At 49.7% G+C, this 27460-nt stretch overlaps 2 protein-coding genes across 2 annotated transcripts; both read left to right on the forward strand.

Moving 5' to 3' along the window:
* Positions 1-3282: 3282 nt before the first annotated feature.
* LOC311201703 (olfactory receptor 14J1-like) lies at positions 3283-4086 on the forward strand (the record flags this gene model as incomplete). The annotated part of the gene is made up of 1 exon (XM_084276131.1): positions 3283-4086. The coding sequence occupies exon 1, from the start codon at positions 3331-3333 to the stop codon at positions 4084-4086; it is 756 nt and encodes a 251-aa protein (XP_084132257.1). The 5' UTR covers positions 3283-3330.
* A 12844-nt stretch (positions 4087-16930) lies between these two features.
* Positions 16931-17866, forward strand: LOC311201704 (olfactory receptor 14A16-like; the record flags this gene model as incomplete). The annotated part of the gene is made up of 1 exon (XM_084276132.1): positions 16931-17866. One exon carries the CDS (start codon positions 16931-16933, stop codon positions 17864-17866), a length of 936 nt encoding a protein of 311 aa, XP_084132258.1.
* Positions 17867-27460: the final 9594 nt, after the last annotated feature.

The following is a 27460-nucleotide window of genomic DNA, read 5'->3' on the forward strand; positions in this document are numbered from 1 at the left end:
CAGTAACCTTGGGGGTAAGGACTGTCCTTTCCAAAGGAACAGGCCTAAAATTGCCTGATATAATTCTCTGGCTCTACCAGCATCCACCTTTGAACATTCTTAACGTCCAGCAATATCCCCCAAACAAAAGATGTGAGGGCTGAAAGATGTTCCTGACCAGAAATTTAAGCAGGTAGCCCACTACCAGCCCAAATAACCTTGGGGCTCAAGTATTACAATGAAAGGGGATGGTCCTAACTGTGCCTGATGTCATTTTTGGGGTTACAAGCGTCCATCTTCAAAACTGATAAACGTCCTGTAATTACTCCCTAAAGACTGCTTAAAGAAGATGCTGGTCATAAACATCCACAGGTAGACCACTATCAGCCCTTGAAACCTTGGGATCAGGGCATTCCTAGTCACAGGAATGGTCCTAACAGTGCCTGGTGTCATCTTCGTGCTCTACCAGTGTCTTACTTCAAAACTCCAAAACATACAGCAATATCTCCCAAACAAAAGATGGAGAAATGAAAGATGTTCCTGGCCTGAATCCTCCTCCTGTAGACGACATCCAACAGGAATGTCCACCAATAGCTCCCAAACAAAAGGTGCGAGGGCCAAAGATGTTCCTGGCCTGAAACCTCCCCAGGTATCCCATAAAACACCCCAAAACTAAACAGGTACTGAATACAGGAAGACCAATCTCCCTGGGGTAGGCATCTGAGCAGGTGAGGCTGAGGATCTAGGGGATTGCAGAGAAGAACTGGTCAACAGCATTGCCCTTGCAGAGGGGTAGGGAACATGTACTGGCTGTGTGCAGCACAGCACTGGGAAACCCACTGCAGCTCCTGTGAGTCTGCAAAGGGCAGGAGGAGGAAGTGAGGAATGAAGCTGTCCTTGGACATTTTCTGCCTCTTTGCATGAAGCCCTGTGCAAGGAGAACAAGGCAGTGAGAACTTGGGGCACTCTTCACTGAGCAAAACGTTCTCATTGCAGACCCAAGGACTGCCTCTCCCTGTTCTATTAGATATTGGAAAGGTCCTTTTTGGGAGGTGCATTTCCTGCTGGCTGAGGGTGCCACTGGCTGTATGGGGCTCTGATGGGAGCTCTCCAGGTGTCAGTTTGTCCTGGCAGCAGCAGGTCTATTTTATTTTATATATAGGATCTTTTCTGTATTGTGGTTCCCACTTCCCCCATCTGCAGAGCAGAGCTTGGCAGATTTGTTTTTCCTGATTTTGTTCTTGGGAAACACCAAGAAATGCCCCAATGCTCACCAAAATCCCTTCCTTTCACAGGAGTAAAGTGAGCCCTCCCTGAGCCTGCCTGGGGGTCCTGTCTCATGCAGAGACAAGGAAAGGTGATTCTCCTGCCCAGCTCTGGTTTGATTAGGAGAAAGGACTCTGCTGGATGGAAGGATTTCTCCCCAGCTGAGGGAGAGAAAGTCAGAGATGAGATCATAGAGCGATCCCCATGAGGCCTGAGACACCAGGAGGGAGCTTACAAGAACTGGTCTTCTCCTGCTGAGCTGGGCCAGGCTTTTGAGATAGAGGGAGCTCATGGCAAACCAGCAGCGCTGCAGAGAAACAACTGTGCCCAGGAGCAGCCCCTCTGCCCAGCACACAGGGCTGGGGACACTGCCTGTGGGCACCAAGGGGAGACCTGTGAGGCTGAGAGAGCTGACAAGTTCTGAGAACTCACTGGAGGAGAAATCTCCACAGCCTCTCCCTGGTATGTCTGTGGGTGCAGGGCAATGCAGGTTCTGTTCCTGGAGGGATCTCCTAAAGCTGGGACTTGGGACTGTATGTGGGGTCTGTCAGGAGGACAGGTTCTCTATAGGACCAGAAGGTGCTGCATGGAAAGAAATGGCCTTCTGCCAAATCAGAGGGACAGGGCAGGACAGCTGTCTTCTCCTGGGCATGGCTGCAGAAGTGTGAAGCAGCGTGTGTACCCAGGGGTGCCCAGGGCTGTCCTTGTGAGCAAGGTCCCCGTGTACTGGGGCAGGGACTCTGCTGCTGCCAGGGTCAGCACTCAGCCTGCCTGGTGAGCTTTCCACAGAGATAGAGACAGCAGCTGTGGGTTCAAGGAGTGACCCAGGGAAGGACAGCGTAGGGTGCTTCTGCTGTCAAAGTGTGCTGTGTACAACACATTTGCTCCCAGCTCCAGCTGATCCCTGAGAATTTCCCAAGGACTTTTGAAGAACACAAAGGATGAATTTTACAGTCTAGGGAAAGAGACTTTGCTTTGAATTTTGTGCTCTTGTGGACTGGGTGGGAAGTGGGAGCTGAGCTTTTCTTGATAACTTTGCAGAAGGCAGTGCAAACTCATTGGTCATTAGGACTTGTCAGAGCATCTCGTGAGCCCTGCACACACAGAGAGGTTCCCTGGGGCAGTACCCTGATGCCAGGAGAGGTCTACAGTGCAGAGCTGAGCACAGGGCAGGTGGGATGAGGTCTGAGAGCACAAAGCAGGAGGTGACATGGGCAAAGAGAAGCAGCTGCAGGGACAGCTCCAGGCAGCAGAGACATTGGCAGGGAGTTAGAAGGAGCTGCTACCAGAAATGCCTTGGCAGTGGGGATTTGGCACCTCCCTGACATCCCCCTCAGTGCTGACACTTTCCAACAGTGACCCCCTGTTTTCTGACACCCAGCACAGAGGCTGACCCTAGAATTCCAGGGTTTCAGTCTGAGTCTTGTCCTTGGCATCCCAACCCCCAGTGGGGAGAAACCCCTGAGTTTCTTTCTGCATGCCCCTGTCCATCCAGCCTTGGCTGGAGCATTTTTTGCTGTTTCCCCTCCTGTCCTTGCTGCCTTTTTCCCACAATTTCCAAAGCTCCAAAGCCCTGCTCTGCCCTCAGATAAAATTGGAGTGACAGTGCTGAAATTTCATTCCTATCCACAGGGGATTTAGTCTCAGATCATGCCATCCTTCTGTTTACTTACTGCTTCCATGCAGGACTGAGTTCTCGAGAGCCCACAGCTGACAGTGCTCCTAGCAGTGGCACACTCAAGCCAGCTCAAAACAGACCACTCAAAAGGGACCTGCCAGAGTTTTCCTGAATCCAGACAGTCAATCTAAAGGCATTCAATAAGAAGAATGGAATTTTCTTTTTCCCTCAGAAAAGAATTCCCTAACTTCTCACTGCCTTTTCCTCCTCGGACAGGTCTCCACACTTGACAGCAGCAGATGTCCAACAGTAGCTCCATCACTGAGTTCCTCCTCCTGGCCTTTGCAGACACAGGGGAGCTGCAGCTCCTGCACTTCTGGCTCTTCTTGGGCATCTACCTGGCTGGTCTCCTGGGCAATGGCCTCATCATCATCACCATAGCCTGTGACCACCACCTCCACACCCCCATGTACTTCTTCCTCCTCAATCTCTCTGTTACTGACCTTGCCTACATATCCACCACTGTTCCCAAATCCATGGCCAATTCCTTGTGGGACACCAGGGCCATTTCCTACACAGGATGTGCGGCTCAAATCTTTTTCTTTGTATTTCTGTTCTCATCAGAGTACTCCCTTCTGACTGTCATGGCCTATGACCGCTATGTTGCCATCTGCCACCCCCTGCACTATGGGACCCTCCTGGGCAGCAGAGCTTGTGTCTACATGGCTGCAGCTGCCTGGGGCTGTGGGTTTCTCAATGCTGTGCTGCACACAGCCAGTACGTTTTCACTCCCCCTGTGCAAGGGCAATGTTGTTGACCAGTTCTTCTGTGAAATCCCCCAGATCCTTAAGCTCTCCTGCTCAGATGCCTACCTCAGGGAAACTGGAGCCATTGTGTTCAATGTGTATTTAATTTTTGGCTGTTTTGTGTTCATCGTGGTGTCCTATGTGCAGATCTTCAGGGCTGTGCTGAGGATCCCCTCACAGCAGGGACGGCACAAAGCCTTTTCCACCTGCCTCCCTCACCTGGCCGTGGTCTCACTGTTTGTCAGCACTGCAGTGTTTTCCTACCTGAAGCCCCCCTCCGTCTCCTCCCTATTTTTGGACCTGGTACTGGTATTTTTTTATTCAGTGGTTCCACCAGCAGTGAACCCCCTCATCTACAGCATGAGGAACCAGGAGCTCAAGGATGCTGTGTGGAAACTGATGACTTGTTGTTTCTAAGCAGCAATAAACCACTCATCTTTTTCTGCATATCACTGGCCATGTCACTCACAGTAGGACCAATCTGTATTTAAATGGTTTTTTAGTTGCTGGGGACACATTTAGCTTATTCCTAATCATGTATTGCCAGGTCTTACGTGACCCAGACAATGGGTAATGTGTCAGAATTTTTCACAACTTTTCCTTCTTTTTTTTGTTTCCCTTTACATTTATAAAAATTTTAGAAGCGCATTTTATTTAGCTGGATCACTGTACTATTTGTCTGAAATGGCAATGCTTTCCTACCAGGAAAGAATGGGAATTTCCAGGATTGGTACCCATGGCAGCAGCAGAAATATTCACTTTCCCCTGTACCTGCATCACCACTAGTCTGTCTCTGTCATCTCCCTCATCATTCAGGTGTTTCCACCTCTCCTGATGATACGGCCACGCCTAAGGACATCTTTTCAGAAGACTGGTGGGACATATGCACTTCACTGCTCACAGAAGTCCACCTTCACTTGCTCTTTGGTCATTCTGTTGCTGCTCATCCCAAGATATTTCTGCTTTGATCTTCAGAGAGCTGGAAAACATCCAATCGTTCAGAATTCTAATGAACTGTTCTGTCAGAAGGTCAGTGTGTTGATAAGTGACCTTTCTATGTATCTGATTAAAACTATTCTGGGAGAGAATCTCCTCTGAAAGCTGACCCCCTTCACATGCTGCTTGGCCATAGCAGGCAGCTGAGGAGAGAGATTTCATGGTTATTAAACTGCATCATGTTTAACTGCTGTTTGTTGTCAGAGAAATCTCTCCGTGCCTGTGAGCACAGATGATGCCAGGAAAAGTGTGGAACAAAGAGGGATTCCCTTGGCCTCCCGTTCCCAAGGATAAAGACCTTACAGCTCAGAGCTGTCCTGAAGCTGGACAGTCCCCAAAACCTTGCGTACCCCCCATATGTCACCAAAACACCACCCTAAAGACCTCCTATGCTTCCCTTTGGCAATCCTGGGTGCCCCCCTATGCCTTAACCCCCCCTACAGCCTACACTTAACCTTTCAAAGCAACCCTGGTGTTGCCCTACCCCCCCATATCACCCTTGAACCACCTTTACCCCACATACCCCCCCATTACTTCTATTGCTGCCCCCAGGGTCCCTCACACATGCATGGGTACACCCCCCTCCCTCCCCAGCCCTACCTTAATCTCCCAGCCCCCCTAGGTGTCCCCCAACACCCCCATACACTCCATGAAATGTGAATGCTAATATAGCTGGAAAGTACAGCACCATATTACACCCCTAAACCTCCCCTTTTCCCCATCAAATCCCCCCATATCCACCCCCAGTTCCCCCCTACAAAATCCCCACACACCTTCCCAACACCCATGGGTGCGCCCCTCAACCCCTCAAACCCTCCCCCAGCCCATTCCTAAACATCTCATCACCCCTGGCTGCCAGCCAACATTGCCCATAATGCCCACAGACCACCCCTTCCCCCCCAAAATCCTCCAATATGTTCCTCCAGCGCCCCCCTATGCCATCCAATGCCCCCTCCCCCAAATGCCAATGGATTCCCTCACAACCTCTTCAGCCCCCAAAGCCCAACCTTACCCACCCCATACCCTCTATACCCCCCATTTTACTCTCCCAAACCCATGCCTTTTCCCTTCCAAATACCAACATATCTCCCCAGAGCACACCCCTACACCCCCAGAGCTTCCCCCAGCAAGCGTAAGTGCCACCCTTCACTCCCCAGCCCCTTTGTAATCCCCCCAGCACATTTTATATCCCTCAAATAGCATATTACCCCTCCAAACACTTGCTGGGGGGGGGGGGGGGGGATGACACATAAGGTGATGTTGAGAGGGTATGCAAGTAAGTGCTTGGCAGCAAAAAGGTCTCTTTTATGCCAGTGCTGAGATTAGACATGTTTAATCTCGTATCAGCCATCTCGCTCTGCCTCATCCTGTTCATCTGCAGACAGTGAAAAGACTGGCATAAGATGTTTTTGGATGGAATTATGATGTTGGGGTGTGTAACAGGTAAACTAGGAGGGTTAAAGGGGGACTGGGGATGTTGGGCACCCATTGGTTCTGGGAAGAAGTGTGAGGGGGTGCTGGGGAGATTTGGAGAAGTTTAGTGGTGAAAAGGAGGGGTTGGGGGGCAATGGGGTGCTAAGGGGGTCAAGAGTGGGCTGGGATAGGGTTTAATTGGTGTGGGGGAACCCATGGGTGCTGGGAGAGGGGCACGGGAATGTTGTAAGGGGGTGGATATGGGTGGACATGGGCTGAAAAGTGGAGGTTTAGAGGACAAACAAGGTTCTATCAGCTATAGATAGAACCATGATACAGATTTCCAGCTATACCAGTATCCGCCTTCCAACCTGCTACACATCCAGCAGTGCGTCCCAAGCAAAAGGTGTGAGGCATGACAGATGTTCCTGGCCTGAAACCTCCACAGGTAGCACACTAGGAGCACTAGTAAGCTTCAGACTCAGGGCATTCCTAGCCATGAGAAAGGTCTTAGCAGTGCCTGATGTCATTTTCTGGGTTTTCCATAGTCCAGCATTGGACATGCTGAATGTCCAGCAATAGAGTTCCAGGTTCTTTAACACCTCTTGCTGTGAATTTGTTAGAGGCACCACAAGTTGGAGAGACATAGGCAAGCACATGTGAATGGTTAACAAGATGGAACTTCCCTTCAAACAGACCTTGAGAAGATTTGATGAACAGGAACATCAAGAATGTTTCCAACCAGAAGAGATCTTCTTCTCCTGACCTTATTTTGGTTGGGCTGGAATTAATTTTCATAGTGGTGTCCCCCATATTTTGTGGTTTGGATTTGTAAGCCAAAAAGTCTAAATAAATGTGTTTGTTCCTTGCTGAGCAGGGTTTGCACAGCATCAAGGGCTTTTGTCTAATTCTGCTCCAGCAATGAGTCAACTGGGAGTGCACAAGTGCCTGGAAGGGACAGAACAGGCCCAGCTGACCAAAACTTACCAACAGGATTATCCATACTGTATGACTACAGGAGTGAGCCCACTGTTCTCTTGCACTTCTGTCTACAAAGGTGACATAGTTTTGGTTAGGATAGAGTGAATTTTCTTTCTAGCAGCAGGTGGAATGCCATGTTTGGGAGTGAGGATGAGAGCAGTGCTGGTAACACAGGGATAGTTTAGCTGTTGCCAAGCAGTCAAGGATTTTTCAGTTGTTCATGCTGCCCTGCTAATGAGAAGACGGGGGGCACCCAGGGAGCTGGGAGGGGACACAGCCAGGACAGGTGGCCCAAACTGGCCAAAGAGCATATTCCATGCCAATTGCATCACGCTCAGCATAAAGGGAAGCTGATGGGGGGAAGATCATAGATCTCCTGGACATGCAGTTTTGGGGACTGTCCAGGTTCAGGACAGCTCTGAGCTGTAGGGTCTGGGCTGTGAGGTTCAGTAAGAACCTGCATTGTGCATCACCAATTTTGTATATTTTGCTACAAAGTCCTATTGTTGTTTCTCCCTCTCTGCTGTCCCAGTGAACTGTCCTTATCCCGACCCATGAGATTTGGGTTTCTTTGGTTTCCTTTTCCCTCCCTTCCCTCAGTCCCAAATTCCCCCCACATAACACCCACTTAGAGACAGAGCAGCTGCATGGTGCTCAGCTTTCAGCTGGAACATGACAATGGGTTCCAGCACAACACCCGCACATCAAGGCAGCTCAGATGTGACAGGTGGAGAACCATCTGCACAGAAAAGAATCTGGGCATTGCAGGGGATGCCGTAGCAGTCAGAGGTGCTGAACAGGAATCTGGCCATAAGCACGTTGGGCTGCACTGGGAGGAGTGTGGCCATACAGAAAAGAGCCCTTCTTGTCCATCTGGACTCAGCACTGGTGAGGCCACCTCTGGAGCAGTCAGTTCCAGTGTGGGGCTCCATAGTCTGAAGGAATGGAGAGGAACTGTCAAGTGGGAAGAGAAATTCTGCCAAAATACGATTAGGGTTCTTGTGTGGAGAGGCTGAGAGACCTGGGCTTCATTAGCCAGGGCAAGGGGAGGCTGAGGGCAGCCCTCTTTGTGCTACAGGGAAAAAACATAAGAAAGGAAGTCAATGTGAAACTGCAGCTTTGAAGGTCAGAGTGGACATGAGGATAATGATCTGTCATTCTGAGGGTAGTGGTTCAAAAAGTCACTCAGGGAAAGTGTAGATGAGCTGGTAAGTTTGTGTTTCCAGGAAGTGCTGGCGAGGTAGGAGAGACAGCAGTACAGGCAGAGACATCATGAGGTGAGAACAAGGGTGGGAAGAGTGTTGGGTGCCTGCAGGCTGTAGGGAAACAGGCACAGGCATGGGGCAGTGTAGGATGGGCTGTGGTGCAGATCACCAAGGGTGCTGGACAGGCTGAAAGGGCCTGATAGAAACAAGGTCTTTACCCCCTTGGCTATGGCTGATGTCCCTGCCACAGAGGCCTCAGAGGAGACACATTGTCCTGACAGCATTGTTGCCTCCTTGCACCCACCACAGAGGAGGCCACCATGTGTATTACCCCTGTTCTTCCAGGGTAATACACATTCCATGGAAGATCCCTGAGACACAGGTGAGGGTCAGGATGTCCCTTCTCAGGGACTGGGGGTCAGTGCTTGGCATTTCTGCTTCATCAGACCAAGCCAGGGTGTCCTTAGCATCAGAGCTGCCTGTGCTTTGCCTGTGTTTGTCTACAGTTGTTTACTCTAACAAGCCCATGGGGAGGCTCTGTCAGCAAGGGCTCCCAGCGGGGCCTCTTAATGCTTCAAGGTGCTTTGGGCATTACTCCTGACTTTAACTTCTGGAGATATTCCTTCACTCTCCTCTTGGTATCTGAGGTGTGTGGACTCAGAAAAAAAGACACCATGGGGCTCATTAATATCTAGAAAGCCCTTACAAGCATGGCTCTTCAAATCATTTTCATTCAAAAACTCAAGACTTCTACAACTACTTGGATTTCAGGTAGGTCCTTAGTGATGAAGATTCCAAAGGAATTTTCCAATGGAGGACCTTTTTTCAGCCTGTCCAGGTCTCTCTGCAGAACCTTCCTGCCTTCCAGCAGATCAACACTCACACAATTTGGTGTCATCTGCAAATTTACTAAGGGTCTGATTGATCCCTTCATCCAGATCATTAATAAAGGTATTAAATAGAACTGGCCCCAGCACTGAGCCCTGGGGAACACCAGTTATGACCTGCTGCCAGCTGGATTGAACTCCGCTCAGCACAACCCTTTGGGCCCAGCCTTCAGCACGTTTCTAACCCAGCAAAGAGTACACCTATCTATACACCTATACATGAGCAGCTAATTTCTCCAGCAGGATGGTGTGGGAAACAACGTTGAAGGTTTCGCTGAAGTCTAGGTAGACCACATCTACAGCCTTACCCACATCCACTAAGCAGCAGGTCACTTTTTCATAGACAGAATCACAAGGTTGGAAAAGACCTTTGAAGATCATCAAGTCCAACCATTCCTGTCCTATGCTAAACCATATCCCTAAGTACCTCAACTACCCTTTTTTTGAACACATCCAGGGATGGTGACTCAACCACCTCCCTGGGCAGCCTGTTAAAGGCCCCAACAACTCTTTCAGTAAAAAATTTTTTTCTAATATCCAATCTAACCCTGCCCTGGCCCAGCTTCATGTCATTTCCCCTTGTTCTATCTTCTGTCACCTGGCTGAAGAGACCATCGCCCACCTCTCTACAACCTCCCTTCAGGTAGTTGTAGGTGGTGATAAGGTCTCCCCTCGGCCTCCTCTTCTCCAAGCTAAACACCCCCAGCTCCCTCAGCTGCTCCTCAGAGGATTTGCCCTCCACCCCTTCCACAGCCTGGTTGCCCTTCTCTGCACTCGCTTGAGGACCTCAATGTCCTTCTCATGGTGGGGAGCCCAGAACTGGACACAGTACTCGAGGTGTGGCCTCACCAATGCAGATTACAGGGGAACAATCACTTCCCTAGACCTACTGGCCACCCTGGTTTTGATACAAGCCAGGATGCTGTTGGCCTTCCTGGCTGCCTGGGCACACTGCTGGCTCATATTCAGCCTGCAGTCAACCAACACCCACAGGTCCTGTTCTGCCTGGCAGCTCTCCAGCCAGTCTCCCCCAAGCCTGTAGGGCTGCATGGGGTTGTAATGTCCCATGTGCAGCACTCTACACTTGGCCATGTTAAACTTCATCCCGTTGGTCTCAGCCCATCGGTCCAGTCTGTTCAGATCTCTCTGAAGAGCCTCCCTACCCTCAGGCAGATCAACACTTCCTCCTCATTTAGTGTCCTCTGCAAACTTACTGAGGGAGCATCCAATCCCTTCGTCCAGGTCATTGATAAAGATGTTGAACAAGACTGGACCCAGGACTGAGCCCTGGGGGACGCCACTCGTGACCGGCCTCCAGCTGGATTTGGTTCCATTCACCACCACAATTTGGGCCTGGCCATCCAGCCAGTTTTGAACCCAGCTGAGGGTCCACCTGTCCAGGCCAGTGGCAGCCAGTTTCTCAGTCAGAATGCTGTGAGAAAACGTGCCAAAGGCTTTACTAAAGTCCAGATAGACACATCCACAGCCTTCCCCTTGTCCGTTAAGCGAGTCACCTTGTCATAGAAGGTGATCAGGTTAGTTTGACAGGATCTACCTTCTGTAAACTCATGTTGACTAGGCCTGATCCCCTGGGCATCACGCATGTGCTGCATGATAGCTCCCAAGATGACCCTCTCCATGATCTTCCCCGGGACTGAGGTCAGACTGACAGGCCTGTAGTTCCCTGGATCCTCCTTCCAGCCGTTCTTATATATGGGGGTAACATCTGCCAGCCTCCAGTCGAGTGGAAGTTCCCCAGTCTGCCATTCCTAAGCCCATGCTGACTGGGCCTGATCGTCTGAGCGTCCTGCAAGTGTTGCATGATGGAACTCAATATGATTTGTTCCAGCCCTTCCCCAGCACCGAGGTCAGGCTGACAGGCCTGTAGTTCCCTGGTTCCTCCTTCTGGCCCTTCTTGTAGATGAGTGTCAGATGTGCCAGCATCCAGTCAGGCGGAACCACCCCAGTTAGCTAACACTGCTGGTGAATAAGGGAAAGTGGCTTGGTGAACACTTCCACCAGCTCTCTCAGTGCCTCGGGTGTATCCCATCTGGACCCAGTGACTTGTGCACATCAAAGTGGCCGAGCAGGTCACTAACCAATTCCCCTGGGATTATGGCAGCTTTGGTCCATTTCATGTCTCCATCTTTCCTTTCAGTGCTCTGCGTATCAGGAGACAACTGGTCTTACTATTAAAGACTGAGGCAAAAAAGGCATTAAGTACATCAGCCTTTTCTTCATCCTCTGTCAAAATGGTTCCCCCAGGTCGAATAAAGGTGGGAGATTCTCCCTCCCCCTCCTTTTGTTATTACTATATTTATATAATTATTATTAATTATTAATAACATTTAACATTATTTTTTCTGTTAACATAATTAATATTTCTAAAACTAATATTAAAAGCAATAATATTGTTAGTACTGTATTTATAGAATTATTAATAAGAGGAGGGGTAGGGAGAGTCTACCGCCTTTATTGTAGGTCACAAAAAATATTTGCAAGGGCCAAAAAACTTTCTTAGCCAGAAACCTCCCCAGGTAGCCCACTAGCAGCCCCAGTAACCTTGGGGGTCAGTGCTTTCCTAGCCACAGGAATAGTCCTAAAATTCCCTGATGTCATTTTGGGGCTCTACTAGTGTCCTCCTTCCCAAATAAATCTATGAAGGATTAATAATATTCCTGGTCTGAAACCTTCTCGGATAATCTGTAAATAGCCCTGGTAATCTTGGGCCAAAGGGCATTCCTAGCAAAGGGAATGGTCCTATAATAACAGACATCCTTTTGGGGCTCTAGCAGCATTCACATTCAAAAATGCTAAATGTCCAGCAGTAGCTCCCAAACCAAAGGTTTGAGAGCTGAAATATCTTGGGAGCCTGAAACTTCCCCAGGCAGGGGGAGCAGCCCCAGTGACTTTGGGGCTCAGAGCTTTTGTAGCTGAATAAACAGTCCTAAGAATGCCTGACCTCATTTTTGAGTATACCAGCTTCCACCTTTGAAACTGTTAAATGTAGAACAACACCTCCCAAGCAAAAGGTGTGTGAGCTGAAAAAGGTTCGTGGCATTAAACCTCCCCAGGATGCGCACTAGAAGATCCAGTAACCTTGGGGCTCAAAGCTTTTGTATGCAAGGGAACGGTCCTAACACTGCCTGACATCATTTTCTTGCTCTATCAGCATCAAGTTTCAAAAATGCTAAATATCCAGCAATAGCACCCAAACAAAAGTTGTGAGAGATGAAGGATCTTACTGGCCAGAAACCTCCCCAGCTTGCACACCAGGAGCACCAGTAACCTTGGGGCTCAGGGCTTTCCTAGCCAAGGGAACAGTCGTAACTCTGCCTGATGTCATTTTCGAGCTCTAGCAGCGCCCACTTTCAGAAGCGATGAACGCCCAGTAATTGCTCCCAAACTAAAGATGAGAATGCTCAAAAATGTTCCTGACCTGAAACCTCCCAAAGTAGCACACTAGCAGGGCCAGTAACTTTGGGCTCAGGTGTTCCTTTTAAGGGAATGGTCTTAACAGTGCCTGACATCACTTTCTGCCTCTACCTGTGTTCACCTTACACCTTGCTAAATATACAGGAAGAGCTGCCAGACAAAAGGTGCGAGGGAGTAATGATATTCCTGGCCTGAAACCTCGCCAGGTAGTACACAGGCAGCCCCACTAGCCCTGGAGCACTGGGCTTTCAATGCCAAGGGAATGGTCCTAACAGTGCCTGATGTCACTTTCCAGCTCTACTAGCATCTACCTTCAAACATGCTAATTGTCCAGCAATATCTCCCAAACAAAAGATGCGAGGGCTGAAAGATGTTCCTGACCTGAAATTTAAGCAGGTAGCCCACTACCAGACAAAGTAACCTTGGGGTTCAAGGAGTTTAATGCAAAGGGAATGGTCCTAACAATGCCTGACGTCATTTTTGGGCTGTACCAGTGTCCATCTTCAGAACTGATAAATGTCCCATGATAACTCCCTAAAGAAAAATGCAGGAGCTGAAAGATGATCCAAGTCAGAAACATCCCAAGGTAGTCCACTATCAGCCCTTGAAACCTTGGGATCAGGGCATTTCTAGTAATGTCAGTGCCTGACCTAAGTTTTGGGCTCTACCAGCATCCAAATTTGAAACTCCAAATTGTACAGCCATAGCTCCCAAACAAAAAGTGGAGGGATGAAAGATATTCCTGACCTAAAACCTCCCCAGTAGCCCAGTAGCAGCACCAGTAACGTTGGGGATCAGGGATTTCCTTTCCAAAGGATCAGTCCTAGCACTGCCTGACATAATTTTCAGGTTACACCAACATCTGCCTTCAAAGGTGAAAACATTCAACAATAGTTCCAAACAAACTGTGTAAAGGTTTGAAATATGATATTGGCCTGAAAGCTCCCAGGGTAGCCCACTATCCCAGGTTGCCTTGGGCTCAGGGCATTGCTAGCCACAGGAATGGTCCTAAAATTGACTAACATCTAATTCTGTCTCTACCAGCATCAACCCTTGAAACTGCTAAATGTCCAGCAGTAGTTCCTCAAATAAAACCTTTTGAGGGCCTAAAGAGTTTCCTGGCCTGAAACCTCCCCATGTAGACTATGAACAGGACCACTGACCTTGGGACTCAGGGCTTCCCTTGCCGAGGGATCAGTCCTAACAGTGCATGACTTCATTTTCAGGCTCTACCAGCATCTGCATTTGAATATGCTAACCATCCACCAATTGCATTGAAACAAAAGGTGTGAGGATTGAAAAATGTTCCTGAAATGAAACCTCCATAGGGGTCAGATGAGAAGCACCAGTAACCTTGGGGCTCAGGGCGTTCCTTGCCAAGGGAACAGTCCTAATATTGCCTGATGCAATTTTCGGGCTCTACCAGCGTCCATCTAGGAAACTGCTAAATGCCCAGCTGTAGCTCCCAAGCAAAAGGTGCGAGGGCCAAAAGATGTTCCTGGCCTGAAACATCCACAGTTATCCCACAAAACACCCCAAAACTAAACAGATACTATATAAAAGAAGACCAGTATCACTGGGGTAGGCATCTGAGCATGCAAGGCTGAGGATCTGGGGGATTGCAGAGAAGAACTGGTCAACAGCATTGCCCTTGCAGAGGGGTAGGGAACATGTACTGGCTGTGTGCAGCACAGCACTGGGAAACCCACTGCAGCTCCTGTGAGTCTGCAAAGGGCAGGAGGAGGAAGTGAGGAATGAAGCTGCCCTTGGACATTTTCTGCCTCTTTGCATGAAGCCCTCTGCAAGGAGAACAAGGCAGTGAGAACTTGGGGCACTCTTCACTGAGCAAAACGTTCTCATTGCAGACCCAAGGACTGCCTCTCCCTGTTCTATTAGACATTGGAAAGGTCCTTTTTGGGAGGTGCATTTCCTGCTGGCTGAGGGTGCCACTGGCTGTATGGGGCTCTGATGTGAACTCTCCAGGTGTCAGTTTGTCCTGGCAGCAGCAGGTCTATCTTTTTTGATATCTAGGATCTTTTCTGTATTGTGGTTCCCATTTCCCCCAACTGCAGAGCAGATCTTTTTAGATTTGTTTTTCCTGATTTTGTCCTTGGGAAACACCAAGAAATGCCCCAATGCTCACCAAAATCCCTTCCTTTCACAGGAGTAAAGTGAGCCCTCCCTGAGCCTGCCTGGGGGTCCTGTCTCATGCGGAGACAAGGAAAGGTGATTCTCCTGTCCAGCTCTGGTTTGATTAGGAGAAAGGACTCTGCTGGACGGAAGGATTTCTCCCCAGCTGAGGGAGAGAAAGTCAGAGATGTGATCATAGAACAATCCCCATGAGGCCTGAGACACCAGGAGGGAGCTTACAAGAACTGGTCTTCTGCTGAGCAGGAAGAATGGACCTCATGGCAACCCAACAGCACTGCAGAGAGACAGCTCTGCCCAGAAGCAGCTCCTCTGCCAAGCGCACAGGGCTGGGGACACTGCCTGTGGGCACCAAGGGGAGACCTGTGAGGCTGAGAGAGCTGACAAATGCTGAGAGCTCACTGGAGGAGAAATCTCCACAGCCTCTGCCTGGTATGTCTGTGGGTGGAGGGCAGTACAGGTTCTGTTCCTGGAAGGATCTCCTAAAGGTGGGACATGGGACAGTATGTGGGGTCTGTCAGGAGGACAGGTTCTCTATAGGACCAGAAAGTGCTATATGGAAGGGATGCCCTTCTGCCGAATCAGAGGGACAGGGCAGGACAGCTGTCTTCTTCTGGGCATGGCTGCAGAAGTGTGAAGCAGCGTGTGCACCCAGCGGTGCCCAGGGCTGTCTGTGCAAGCAGGGTCCCTGCACCCCAGGGGGCTGTGAAGTGGGGCAGGGACTCTGCTGCTGCCAGGGTCAGCACTCAGCCTGCCTGGTGAGCTTTCCACAGGGATAGAGGCAGCAGCTGTGGGTTGAAAGAGGAAGGACAGCGTAGGGTGCTTCTGCTGTCGAAGTGTGCTGTGTACAACACATTTGCTCCCAGCTCCAGCTGATCCCTGAGAACTTCCCAGGGACTTTTGAAGAACACCAAGGATACATTTTACACTCCAGGGAAAGAGACTTTGCTTTGAATTTTGTGCTCTTGTGGTCTGGGTGGGAAGATGAGCTTTTCTTGATACATTTGCAGAAGGCAGTGCAAACTCATTGGTCATTAGGACTTGTCAGAGCATCTCGTGAGCCCTGCACACACAGAGAGGTTCCCTGGGGCAGTACCCTGATGCCAGGAGGGGTCTGCAGAGCAGAGCTGAGCACAGGGCAGGTGGGATGAGGTCTGAGAGCACAAAGCAGAAGGTGACATGGGCAAAGAGAAGCAGCTGCAAGGACAGCTCCAGGCAGCAGAGACATTGGCAGGGAGTTAGAAGGAGCTGCTCCCAGAAATGCCTTGGCAGTGGGGATTTGGTACCTCCCTGACATCCCCACAGTGCTGACACTTTCCCACAGTGACCCCCTGGTTTCTGCCACCCAGCACAGACTCTGAACCCAGAGTCAGAGTGTTTCAGTCTGAGTCTTCTCCTTGACTACCTAACCCTCACGAGGAGAAACCCCTGAGTGCCTGTCTATCTGTCCCTGTCCTTCCAGCCTTGGATGCAGCATTTCTCACTGTTTCGTCTCCTGTTCTTGCTGCCTTTGTCTCACCTTGACCTGGGGTCTAGGCACTGCAGTGAGCCCTGTGTGTCCCTGGCTGGGAGCGGGGAGCTGAGATCCTCCTTGGTTAGGATGAGACTGCAGGAGGGCTTTGGAGCTCTGCCCTGCGAGACTGGATTCCTCAGCAGGGTCCAGTTTCTTCTATGGGGAACAGCAGGGTGTGATCACAGAGCGTCCAGCACAGGACAGCTGAGCCCAGGGCTGACGGACAGAGCAACTCTCACTCTGCACTCAGGGGAAGATTTCACTGGCACTGCAGCAGCAATGTCAGGGAGTTCTGGCAGAAGAATCACTCCTCAGGTACAGGCAGGTGAAAGACCAAAGCTCCAAAGCTCTGCTCTGCCCTCGGGTGAAACTGGAATGACAGTGCTGAAAAGCTCATTCCTATCCAGAGGGGATTTAGATCACACCATCCTTCTATTTACTGACTGCTGCCAGGCAGGACTGAGTTCTCAAGAGCCCACAGCTGACCCTCCTCCCAGCAGTGGCACACTCAAGCCAGCACAAAACAGACCTCCTAAACGGGACCTGCCAAAAGTCCTCCGCAATACAGAGGGTCAATCTGAGTGTGTTCCCTAAGAACTGGAAGAGGTTTTCCTCAAAAAGAGTTCCCAATCTTCTCACTGCCTTTTCCTCCTTGGACAGATCTCTACACTTGACAGCAGCAGATGTCCAACAGCAGCTCCATCACTGAGTTCCTCCTCCTGGCCTTTGTAGACACAGGGGAGCTGCAGCTCCTGCACTTCTGGCTCTTCCTCAGCATCTACCTGGCTGCCCTCCTGGGCAATGGCCTCATCATCATCTCCATAGCCTGTGACCACCACCTCCACAGCCCCATGTACTTCTTCCTCCTCAACCTTTCATTGCTCGACATGGGATGCATGTCAACCACTCTACCAAAATCCATGGCCAATTCCTTGTTGGACACCAGGGCAATCTCATTCTTGGGATGTGCTGCACAGGTCTTCCTGGTTTTCTTCATGGCTAGTGCAGAGTTGTCTCTTCTGACTGTCATGGCCTATGACCGCTACGTTGCAATCTGCCACCCCCTGCACTACGGGACCCTCCTGGGCAGCAGAGCTTGTGTCCACATGGCTGCAGCTGCCTGGGCCAGTGGGTTTCTCAATTCTTTGCTGCACACAGCCAACACATTTTCACTCCCCCTGTGCCATGGCAATGCTGTTGACCAGTTCTTCTGTGAAATCCCCCAAATCCTCAAGCTCTCCTGCTCAGACACCTACCTCAGGGAAATTGGAGTCCTTGTGGTCAGTGCCTTTTTAGGTTTTGGCTGTTTTGTGTTCATTGTGGTGTCCTATGTGCAGATCTTCAGGGCCGTGCTGAGGATCCCCTCAGAGCAGGGACGACACAAAGCCTTTTCCACCTGCCTCCCTCACCTGGCTGTGGTCTCCCTGTTTGTCAGCACTGGTGTGTTTGCCAACCTGAAGCCCCCCTCCATCTCCTCCCTATATGTGGACCTTGTAGTAACATTTCTTTACTCAGTGGTCCCTCCAGTATTGAACCCCCTCATCTACAGCATGAGGAACCAGGAGCTCCAAGATGCACTGAAGAAAGTTCTACAATCGATGTATTATTGGAATTTATAAGCTTCCTGTATCATTTTTGTAAGTTGCAGTTTTAATTAATGGAATTTTCTTTTTCTAATTTAGCCTTTTTTTTTTTTTCCACAATAGTCCTCTTTTCTTTTGAGGGTCTGCATCTTCTGCACTTCTCCAATGTCTTGAATGCCTTTTGAATACAAAGCAAGTGATATATTTTAGGTATGTGTCGCACTACCCTCAGAATGACATTTCTTTATCCTTATAACCACTCTGACCTCCAAAGCTGTAGTTCTGGTGGATTTCCTTTCTTATGTTCTTTTGCTGTAGCACAAAGAGGGCTTCCCTCAGCCTCCCCTTCCCCAGGCTAAAGCAGCCTGGGTCTCAGCATCTCCACACAAGACCCCTCACCGATTCTTCACACTTTCTCTGCCCAGGTGACATTTCCTCCCTATTCTTCCAGTCCTAGGAGCCCCACACTGGGACTGACTGCTCCAGAGGTGGCCACATCAATGCTGACTCCAGATGGACCAGTAGGGCCCTTGTCTGTGTGGCTACCCTTCTCCCATTGCAGCCTAATGTGCTCATGGCCAGATTCCAGTTCAGCACCTCTGACTGCTACAGCATCCCCTGCAATGCCCAAATTCTTTCCAAGCAGCCTGTTCTCCACCCCTCATGTCTGAGCTGCCTTGATGTGTGGGTGTTGTGCTGGAACCTTTTGTTGTGGTTTCACCCCAGCCAAGAGCTGAGCACCATGCAGCCACTCTCAATAAGAGGGCATGGGGGTTAGGAAGGATGTGTGATTGAGGTGGGGAAAAGGGAGGGAAAAGAAAACTGGAAAAAAACCCAAAACCTCATGTGTTGGGCTAAGGACAGTTTACAGGGACATCAGAGAGAGAATAACAATAAAAGGACTTTATAGTAAAATATAAAAAAGTGGTGATGCCAATTCAGTTTCTCACTGAACAGCTCAGAGCTGTCCTGAAATGGGACCGTCCCCAAAACCATGTGTCCTGGAGTCGTGCACCCCTTCCCTCCACCAGCCCCACTTGATCCTGAGCAAGAGTTCATTGGCATGGAATAACCCTCTTTGGGCAGTTTGGGTCACCTGTCCTGGCTGTGTCCCCTCCCAGCTCCCTGAGTGCCCCCCATCTTCTCGTTAGCAGGGCAGCATGAACAACTGAAAAATCCTTGACTGCTTGGCAACAGCTAAACTATCCCTGTGTTACCAGCACTGCTCTCATCCCAACTCCCAAATATGGCATTCCACCAGTTGTTAGAAGGAAAATTAACTCTATCCTGGCAAAAACTAGCCCATTTTGTGGACAAAAAGTGCAACACAATGTTGGGCTCGCTCCTGTGGTCATACAGTATGGATAATCCCCTTGGTCAGTTACGGTCAGCTGGGCCTGTTCTGTCCCTTTCCAGGCACTTGTGCACTCAGAGGTGACTCATTTCTGGAGCAGAATCAGACAAAAGCCCTTGATGCTGTGCAAACCCTGCTCAGCAAGGAACACACACGTGTAGTTAGACTTTTTTGCTTACAAATCCAAACCACAGAACTATGGGGGCTGCCAACATGAAAATTAATTCCAGCCCTGCCAAAATAAGATCAGGAGGAGAAGAACTCTTGTGGTTGGAAATCTTCTTGATGTTCCTGTTCAAAAAATCCCAGAGTTTCTAAAGGTCCGTTTGAAGGGAAACTCCATTTTGTTAACAGTTCATGCGTGCAGATGGCTCTCCAACTTGTGGTGCCTCTAAGAAAATGATAGCAATAGGAGTTAAAGAAGGTAAGAAATAAGAAATAAAACCAAGAGGCAACTGGAAGGAGCCTCATTTCCTCACAGCCTGCTCCTTCCACATCTTGGAACAGAACCACTGTTGTAGCTGTCTGAGGGTCAATATAGGAGGGTTCAACCACTCCAGAAGGCTTCTTGAGGACAGTGATGATATTAATAGAATCACACAGTCATGGATTGCAAGGTTGGAACTGAAGAATCATTTGGTCCAACCATTTTTGGCAAGTTTTCGGTCTCAAGAAAAGCACCACATAGACCAGGTGGCCCTGTACCCCATCCCGCTGAATCTTATAACCATCTGATACTGGGAAATCCATCACTTCTCATGGAAGATGATGCCAATGGCTACTTGTTCTCAGGGTCAAAGATTTTCCCTGTGCCCTGTGGGAATCTCTCCAGGAGGAACTTGCATGTGACTCCTTCTAAAAACAGGAGTCTCTCCCTCCATAGAATCATAGAATCACACACTGGTCTAGGTTGGAAGGAACCCCAAGGATCACACAGCTCTAAACCCCCTGCCACAGACAGGGTCCCCAACTCCAGGCCTGGATTTACCCAAGGTTGCCCAGGGCCCCATCCAACCTGGCCTTGAACACCTCCAGGGATGGGGCATCCAGACCCTCTCCGGGCAGCCCATTCCAGCCCCTCTCTGGGCAACAACTTTCTCTGGGCAACAGTCTTTTCTGGGTAACAACCTTCTCTTGGCAAAAACCTTCTCTTGGCAAAAATCTTCTCTGGGGCAATCTTCTCTGGGCAGCAACCTTCTCTGGACAACAACCTTCTCTGGGCAAGCCTCTCTGGGCAACCTTCTTCCTGGTACTGGAAGCTGCAATAGGTTTCCCCAGAGTCTTCTCTTCTGCAAGCTGAACAAGCCCCATTCTCTCAGCCTGTCCTTGCAGTAGAGGTTCTTCAGCCCTCAGATCATCTTTGTGGCCTTCCTCAGGACTCAATCCCACAGCTCCATGTCCTTCTTCTGTTGTGGCTCCAGATGTCAATCCATTAGATGACAATTAAATCAAATTAATTTTCATTTAGACCCCTGGAATTCAGATGGATGGGGGCTGAAGAAGTGGCCTTGACCTGCTTGCTCCTTCTTCTTCCCATCACTTGGTCAGGTTTGAGAGGAGACCAAAGCCAAGGGGATGTTCTTTTTGGGATCCTCTCTCTGAAGGCTTGAATCTGGAGCTGAGAACCTGCATTTAAGCTGGTAAATTGAGATTCCACCAATTCTCAAGGCTTTGCTTTGATTCTCTTGGCACACAAAACTCCTGAGTGGCTCAGGAGAACATGCCATGACAGAGGAAGAAGAGCCATGCTTCTCCAAACCTTGGGTGAACCTTGGGTGATGCTTAGGGCAGTTCACTTTCTCCTCCTTTCTCATTCTTTTCCATCTTCTTGATGAGCATGACATTGTGTGGTACAGGATATCCCTTGGATCAGATGTCTTGGCTGTGTCCCCCTCCCTACCTCTTGCCCACCACCAGGTCTCACTGGTGGAGCAGAGTGAGAAACAGAAAGAACTATCCCAATGGAAACCAGTGCTGGTCCAAATGGTGAGGTCTTCCAAGTGGTGAGGTCTTCCCAGTGCTTGTCTTCTAGAGCTGAGACCTGGAAACCTCCCTGGATGGGCATCACAGAGACCAGCTGCCGTGACCTCTGATTCCCAGCAGTACTCCTACTCATGCGATCCCTCCTGAAGGTTCCCACACACTACCCTGTCCCTTACAATGGCTCCATTACATCTCTCAGTCACCTGCATGTGCCTTTGACCACTTGTGTACCTCAAAGGTCACCAGGTGTTTCACCTAAAAGACCAGCTCCTGGCCTCCATCTCCTTTCACTAGAATGGCAGCTGAGCCAAAGAGCTCTGGGACTGTCAGAATTGAAGGAGCATCTGGAAAGTGCTCTTAGTCCTATGATTTAGTTTTAGGTAGCCCTGCAGAGAGCCAGGAGTTGGACTCTATGATCCTTGTGAGTCCCTTCCAACTTGAGATCTTCTGAGATGTTCTCTGATTTTGTGCATGCTGAGATGAGGCAAGAGGAATCCCACCTCCTGTGGGTCTGTGGGGTGCACTGGAGAAGCTCAATCCCCCTACAGCCTCAGGGTCACAAATGAGAGCCAAGATGCCTGCACAGCTGTCTGCCTGACAGCTGGACAGGCATAGAAGTTTCCTGAGGGAAGCACTGAAACCTCGCATAGACGCTGAAAGAGGGACTTTCAGGGGAGACTTCAGCAGGCTTCAGATCATTTTCCCCATACGGAACCCTGCTGCCTTTTCAGATTTGTCAGCCTTGGAGAGCCAGGGACATCTCCAGGGAGTGGTGGGTGCAGAGAAAGGGCTGCCCTGGGCTCTGTCCTGGTTTCAGTCAGGATGGAGTTAACTTCCTTTGTATCAGCGGATGGAATGCTGTGTCTGAGAGTTAAAATGAAAGCAGTGCTGATAACACCCTGATGTTTTTAGTTGCTGTCAGACAGTCAAGGACTTTCTCAGCTCTTCATATTTCTCTATTCATGAGAAAGGAGGGGCGAAGCCAGGACAGGTGACCCAAACTGGCCAAAGAGAGTATACCATGCCAATTACATCCTGCCCAGTACAACAGGGGGGGGCTGATGGGAGGAAGAGCAGGGACGGCTCTGGGACACGCAGTTTTTGGGGGACAGTCGGGTTCCGGTACGGCTCTGGGTGGCACGGCCTGAGTTGTGTGGTTCAGTGAGAAACTGCATTGTGTATCAACAGCTTCATATATTTTTGTTCTAAAGTCCTGTTAGCATTGTTATATTTTATCTTTCTGTTATCTTAGTAAACTATCCTTATCCCAACCAACGGGCCTTTTAGTTTCTTGAGTTTGGGGTTGTTATTTGCCCCTTCCTTTTCCCTTCCCTTGCCTCTCACCACCCCACCAACCCCCCCCTTCCCTCTTCCCCTGCTCTTTTCCTTTAAGGAGCAGGCAGCTGTGTGGATCTCGGCTCTCAGCTGGGGTAAAACCACGACAGTCTATTTTTGGTGCCCAACGTGGAGTACGAAAGGTTGGGATAACAGTAGATCTGACCCTGACCCGATTATAATTAAGACAAAGTTGTGATAAGCACTGTTGTTTAAGCAGTCTCTGGTCACGATGCTGGGATATTTATTCAGAAGGCTGTGGTCATACCTGTGGCAGCAAAACCACTGCATGCTGTATGCAATCCTGGCAGGATTTTTTACCATCTCGGGGCTGCGGCTCCTGTTTTGTTCCCATACTTCATTTTAGTGTATTTTATGATATCAGTCTGTGATACAGTAATATCGATGACCATGAGCTTGTGCTGGTACTTGTATGAGATTTTGCTGCCCTGTCTATTCTTTGGACAGGAAGGGGTTAATAACAGCAGCTGGTATGGTGGGGGTACAGAAGGAAATAACTACACTGCTTTCTTTTCCTTTGGGCTAAATACAACAGGTCTTATAACAGTTTTTGAAAATCTTCAATATCCCTGGGATATTCAAACTAGCATTTTGCTGTTGGTAGGTTTGGTGAACATGGTTCAGTTTTCATTATATATTAAGCAAAGGTTTATGAATACCACTCAAGAGCTTTCTCCAAGGCTGGATAATCACGAGTGGCAGGGCATGTGGCAGAGTATGGGCAAGTACGTAGGCACTTTCTCACGCCCGATGGTTTGGAGTCTGACTCCTGAACAGCTACAGGACCCTGATAAAGTGACTGCATATCTGAAAGGAAATTGCTGTAGGTTTCCCAGAGATGCACACCTTACTGCACTGTGCTGGGCCCTGGCCACTATTTACCAAACACTGCTTGATAGCAGGCAGCACTGTCAGTACTGGCAGCACTGTCAGAGGGAAAGGAAAGAAAACAGTCCAGCAGAGACTGCTGCTGCTGCAACCCCTATGACTGGCACTGCGGCTACTGCAACAACTGCGACTAGCACTGAGGCTACTGCAATTCCTGTGACTGGAAATGTGGCTATTGCAACCTGTCCAACTGATGCTGCAGCTACTGCAATCCCTACAGCAGATACTGCCAATGATCCAAAAAACTGACCCACACCAGTGTCTGTTGCTCCTGTACAGAAGAGGAAACACACAAAGAAATCAGTTTGCATAGTGAAGGATGATGACGACGATGATGAATCGGAGCCATTTGAACCATCTCAGGATGAGGCAGGGCCATCTCGAGCATCTCAGGATGACGCAGTACCAGAGGTTGTTGTCACACGATCCCTGACCCTGAGAGAGCTGCGTGAGGTTCAAAAAGATTTCAGCCGCCACCCAAGTGAGCACATCATCACTTGGTTCTCCGATGCTGGGATCACGGGGACAGTAGTCTGGAATTAGATGGCAGGGAGGCCAAGCAGTTGGGATCCCTAGCTATGGAAGGAGGCATTGACAAGGCAATTGGGAAGAAGGCGGAAATCCTCAGCCTCTGGAGGCGACTACTGTCAAGTGTGAAGGAAAGGTATCCCATAAAGGAATACATTACATGTCAAACACCCAAGTGTAACAGCATAGAGGCAGTTATCCAGCACCTGAGAGAATGAGCTGTATGGGAGGTAGTTTGTTATGATCTGGACAACTCACAGCTTCCCTCTGATCCTGATGAGGTCCTATGCACCCCAGATATGTGGTGTAAGGTTGTACGAAGTGCACCAGCAGGGCACACCAATTCACTGGCAGCAATGGACTGGAATGATACAGATCCACCAACCGTATATGACGTGTCCTGCCGACTCCGGAAATATCAAGACAAGACAATGTTTCCCTCTCTGTCACCACAGCAGTAGAGAAACTGGTCAAATGACTTGACAACGTGTCCAACTCCCAACCTGTATGAGGCAATGTTGCAGCTACTGGGAGAAAGCGTCCATCGTCCCAGAAGGGAGGATACGGAAGGTACACACCGCGAGAGACGCTGTGGTTTTACCTGCGTGACCATGGTGAGGACATGAGTAAGTGGGGTATGCAGCCCACCTCAGCCCTTCAAGCACGAGTAAATGAGCTGTGAGGTAAAAGAATCGCACAATGAGATTCTGCCAGGAAGAAAGCTGCACCAGTGAACAGTCAACACAGTCAGGAACAATAGAGGTGCCCTGCCTCCAGCCAGGTGGAGGAGAGGGATAACCGTGTTTATTGGACTGTGTGGATCCGATGGCCTGGCACGTCAGACCCACAAGAGTACAAGGCTCTGGTGGATACTGGTGCCCAGTGTACACTAATGCCATCAAATCATGTAGGGGCAGAACCTGTTTGTATTTCCGGAGTGACAGGGGGATCCCAACAATTGACTGTGTTAGAGGCTGAGGTGAATCTAACTGGGAAGGACTGGGAGAAACACCTCATTGTGACTGGCCCAGAACCTCCGTGCATTTTAGGTATAGATTATCTCCATAGAGGATATTTTAAAGACCCAAAAGGGTACCGGTGGGCTTTTGGAATAGCTGCTTTGGAGACAGAAGAAATTGAACAACTGTGTGCCTTGCCTGGACTACAGTCTCATTGTGAGCCCACTTTACCACATGACTCAGAAGGAGAATGATTTCTAATGGGGCCCTGAGCAGCAACAAGCCTTTGAGCAGATCAAACGCGAGATAGTCCATGCAGTGGCCCTTGGGCCTTTCCAGACAGGGACAGATGTTAAAAATGTGCTTTACACTGCAGCCAGGGAGAATGGCCCTACCTGGAGTCTCTGGCAGAAAGCACAAGGGGAGACTTGATGTCGACCGCTGGGGTTTTGGAGTCGGGCCTACAAAGGCTCTGAGGCCAATTACACTCCAACAGAAAAGGAAATACTGGCCGCCTATGAAGGGGTTCGAGCCGCTTCAGAAGTGATTGGAACTGAAGCCCAGCTCCTCCTGGCACCCCGACTGCCGGTGCTGGGCTGGATGTTCAAAGGGAAGGTCCCTTCTACACACCATGCCACTGATGCTACGTGGAGCAAGTGGGTTGCACTAATTACTCAGTGGGCTCGAATAGGAAACCCTAATCACCCAGGAATCGTGGAAGTGATCACAGACTGGCCAGAAGGCAAAGATTTTGGGATGTCACCGGAGGATGAGGAGGTAACACGGGTGAAGAAGCCCCACCTTACAACAAACTGCCAGAGAATGAGAAGCAATATGCCCTTTTCACTGATGGGACCTGTCAGCTTATGGGAATGCATTGAAGATGGAAAGCTGCTGTATGGAGTCCTACAAGATGAGTAGCAGAAGCCACTGAACGAAAAGGTGAATCAAGCCAGTTCGCTGTGGTGAAGGCCATCCAGTTAGCCCTGGACATTGCTGAGAGAGAAAAGTGGCCAATGCTCTACCTTTATACTGATTCATGGATGGTGGCTGATGCCCTGTGGGGGTGGTTGCAGCATTAGAAAAAGAACTACTGGCAGCGTAGAGGCAAACCCATATGGGCTGCTCACTTATGGCAAGATATTGCTGCCCGGTTAGAGAAGCTCGTTGTAAAGGTACGTCATGTCGACGCCCATGTACCTAACAGTCAGGCCATGGAGGAACATCAAAACAACCATCAGGTAGATAAGGCTGCTAGAATTGAAGTGGCTCAGGTAGAATTAGACTGGCAACATAAGGGTGAATTATTCATAGCACGATGGCCTCATGATTCCTCAGGTCATCAAGGGAGAGATGCAACATATAGATGGGCTTGCGATCAAGGGGTGGACTTAACCATGGATGCTATTGCACAAGTTATCCATGAATGTGAGATGTGTGCTGCAATCAAGCAAGTGAAGCGGTTGTAGCCCCTTTGGTATGGAGGACGGTGGATGAAATACAAATATGGGGAGGCCTGACAGATTGATTACATCACCCTCCCACGAACCCGCCATGGCAAATGTTATGTGTTTACAATGGTGGAGGCAACCACCAGCTGGCTAGAGACATATCCTGTACCCCATGCCACTGCCCGGAATACAATCCTGGGCCTTGAAAGTCAAGTCCCATGGTGACACGGCACCCCAGAAAGAATCGAGTCAGACAACGGGACTCATTTCAGAAACGCTCTCATAGACACCTGGGCCAAAGAGCATGGCATTGAGTGGGTGTAGCACATTCCTTATCATGCACCAGCCTCTGGGAAAATTGAACGATATAATGGGCTCTTCATATTTCTCTATTCATGGAGGCACATGGGGCTACCTGGGGGTAGGGGGGTACTGTGGGATGAGGGCTGTGTGTAAGTGTTTGGCCTATGAACAGCTTTCAGAACTGGGAGCTTCCTAGGAAGTTTGGGCTTTTATTTTTTCTTAGGACTTTTTAAAGTGGGGCCTGGGAAAAGGCTTGTACTCAGTTAGGCCTCTACTCAGCCGGCTCTGCCGCTGCGGCAGAAAAGGCCTCTGCACCCCAAAAGTGCACCGGAGCAGCTCATGTCAATACCTGGAAGTGGTGGTCTTGTGTCGGGGGAGGGCCTCTGTGTGTGTGTGTTCGGCCTACTGATCAGCTTTCAGCCCCAGGAGCTTAATAGGAAGTTTGGGGTTTTTTTTTCCTTTGTCGTAAGAATTTTTAAACTGGGGCCTGGGAAAGGCTCCTACTCCGTTAGGCCTCTGCTCAGCCAGCTCTGCTCCTGCAGCTGAAAAGGCCTCTGCATCCCAAAAGTGCACCGCAGTAGCTCGTGGGGCAGCCTGGGAGTGGGGGGGGGGTGTGTTTGTTGGGGGGCTGTGTGTGCCTGTTCGGCCTACAAACAGATTTCAGCCCCGGGAGTTTACTAGGAAGTTTGGGGTTTTTTTTTTTTCTTCAGGACTTTTTAAACTGGGGCCTGGGAAAGGCTTCTACTCAGTTAGGCCTCTGCTCAGCCAGCTCTGCTCCTGCAGCTGAAAAGGCCTCTGCACCCCAAAA

This window comes from Gallinula chloropus (assembly GCF_964237585.1).
Source record: "Gallinula chloropus genome assembly, chromosome: 28".
Lineage (NCBI taxonomy): Eukaryota > Metazoa > Chordata > Aves > Gruiformes > Rallidae > Gallinula > Gallinula chloropus.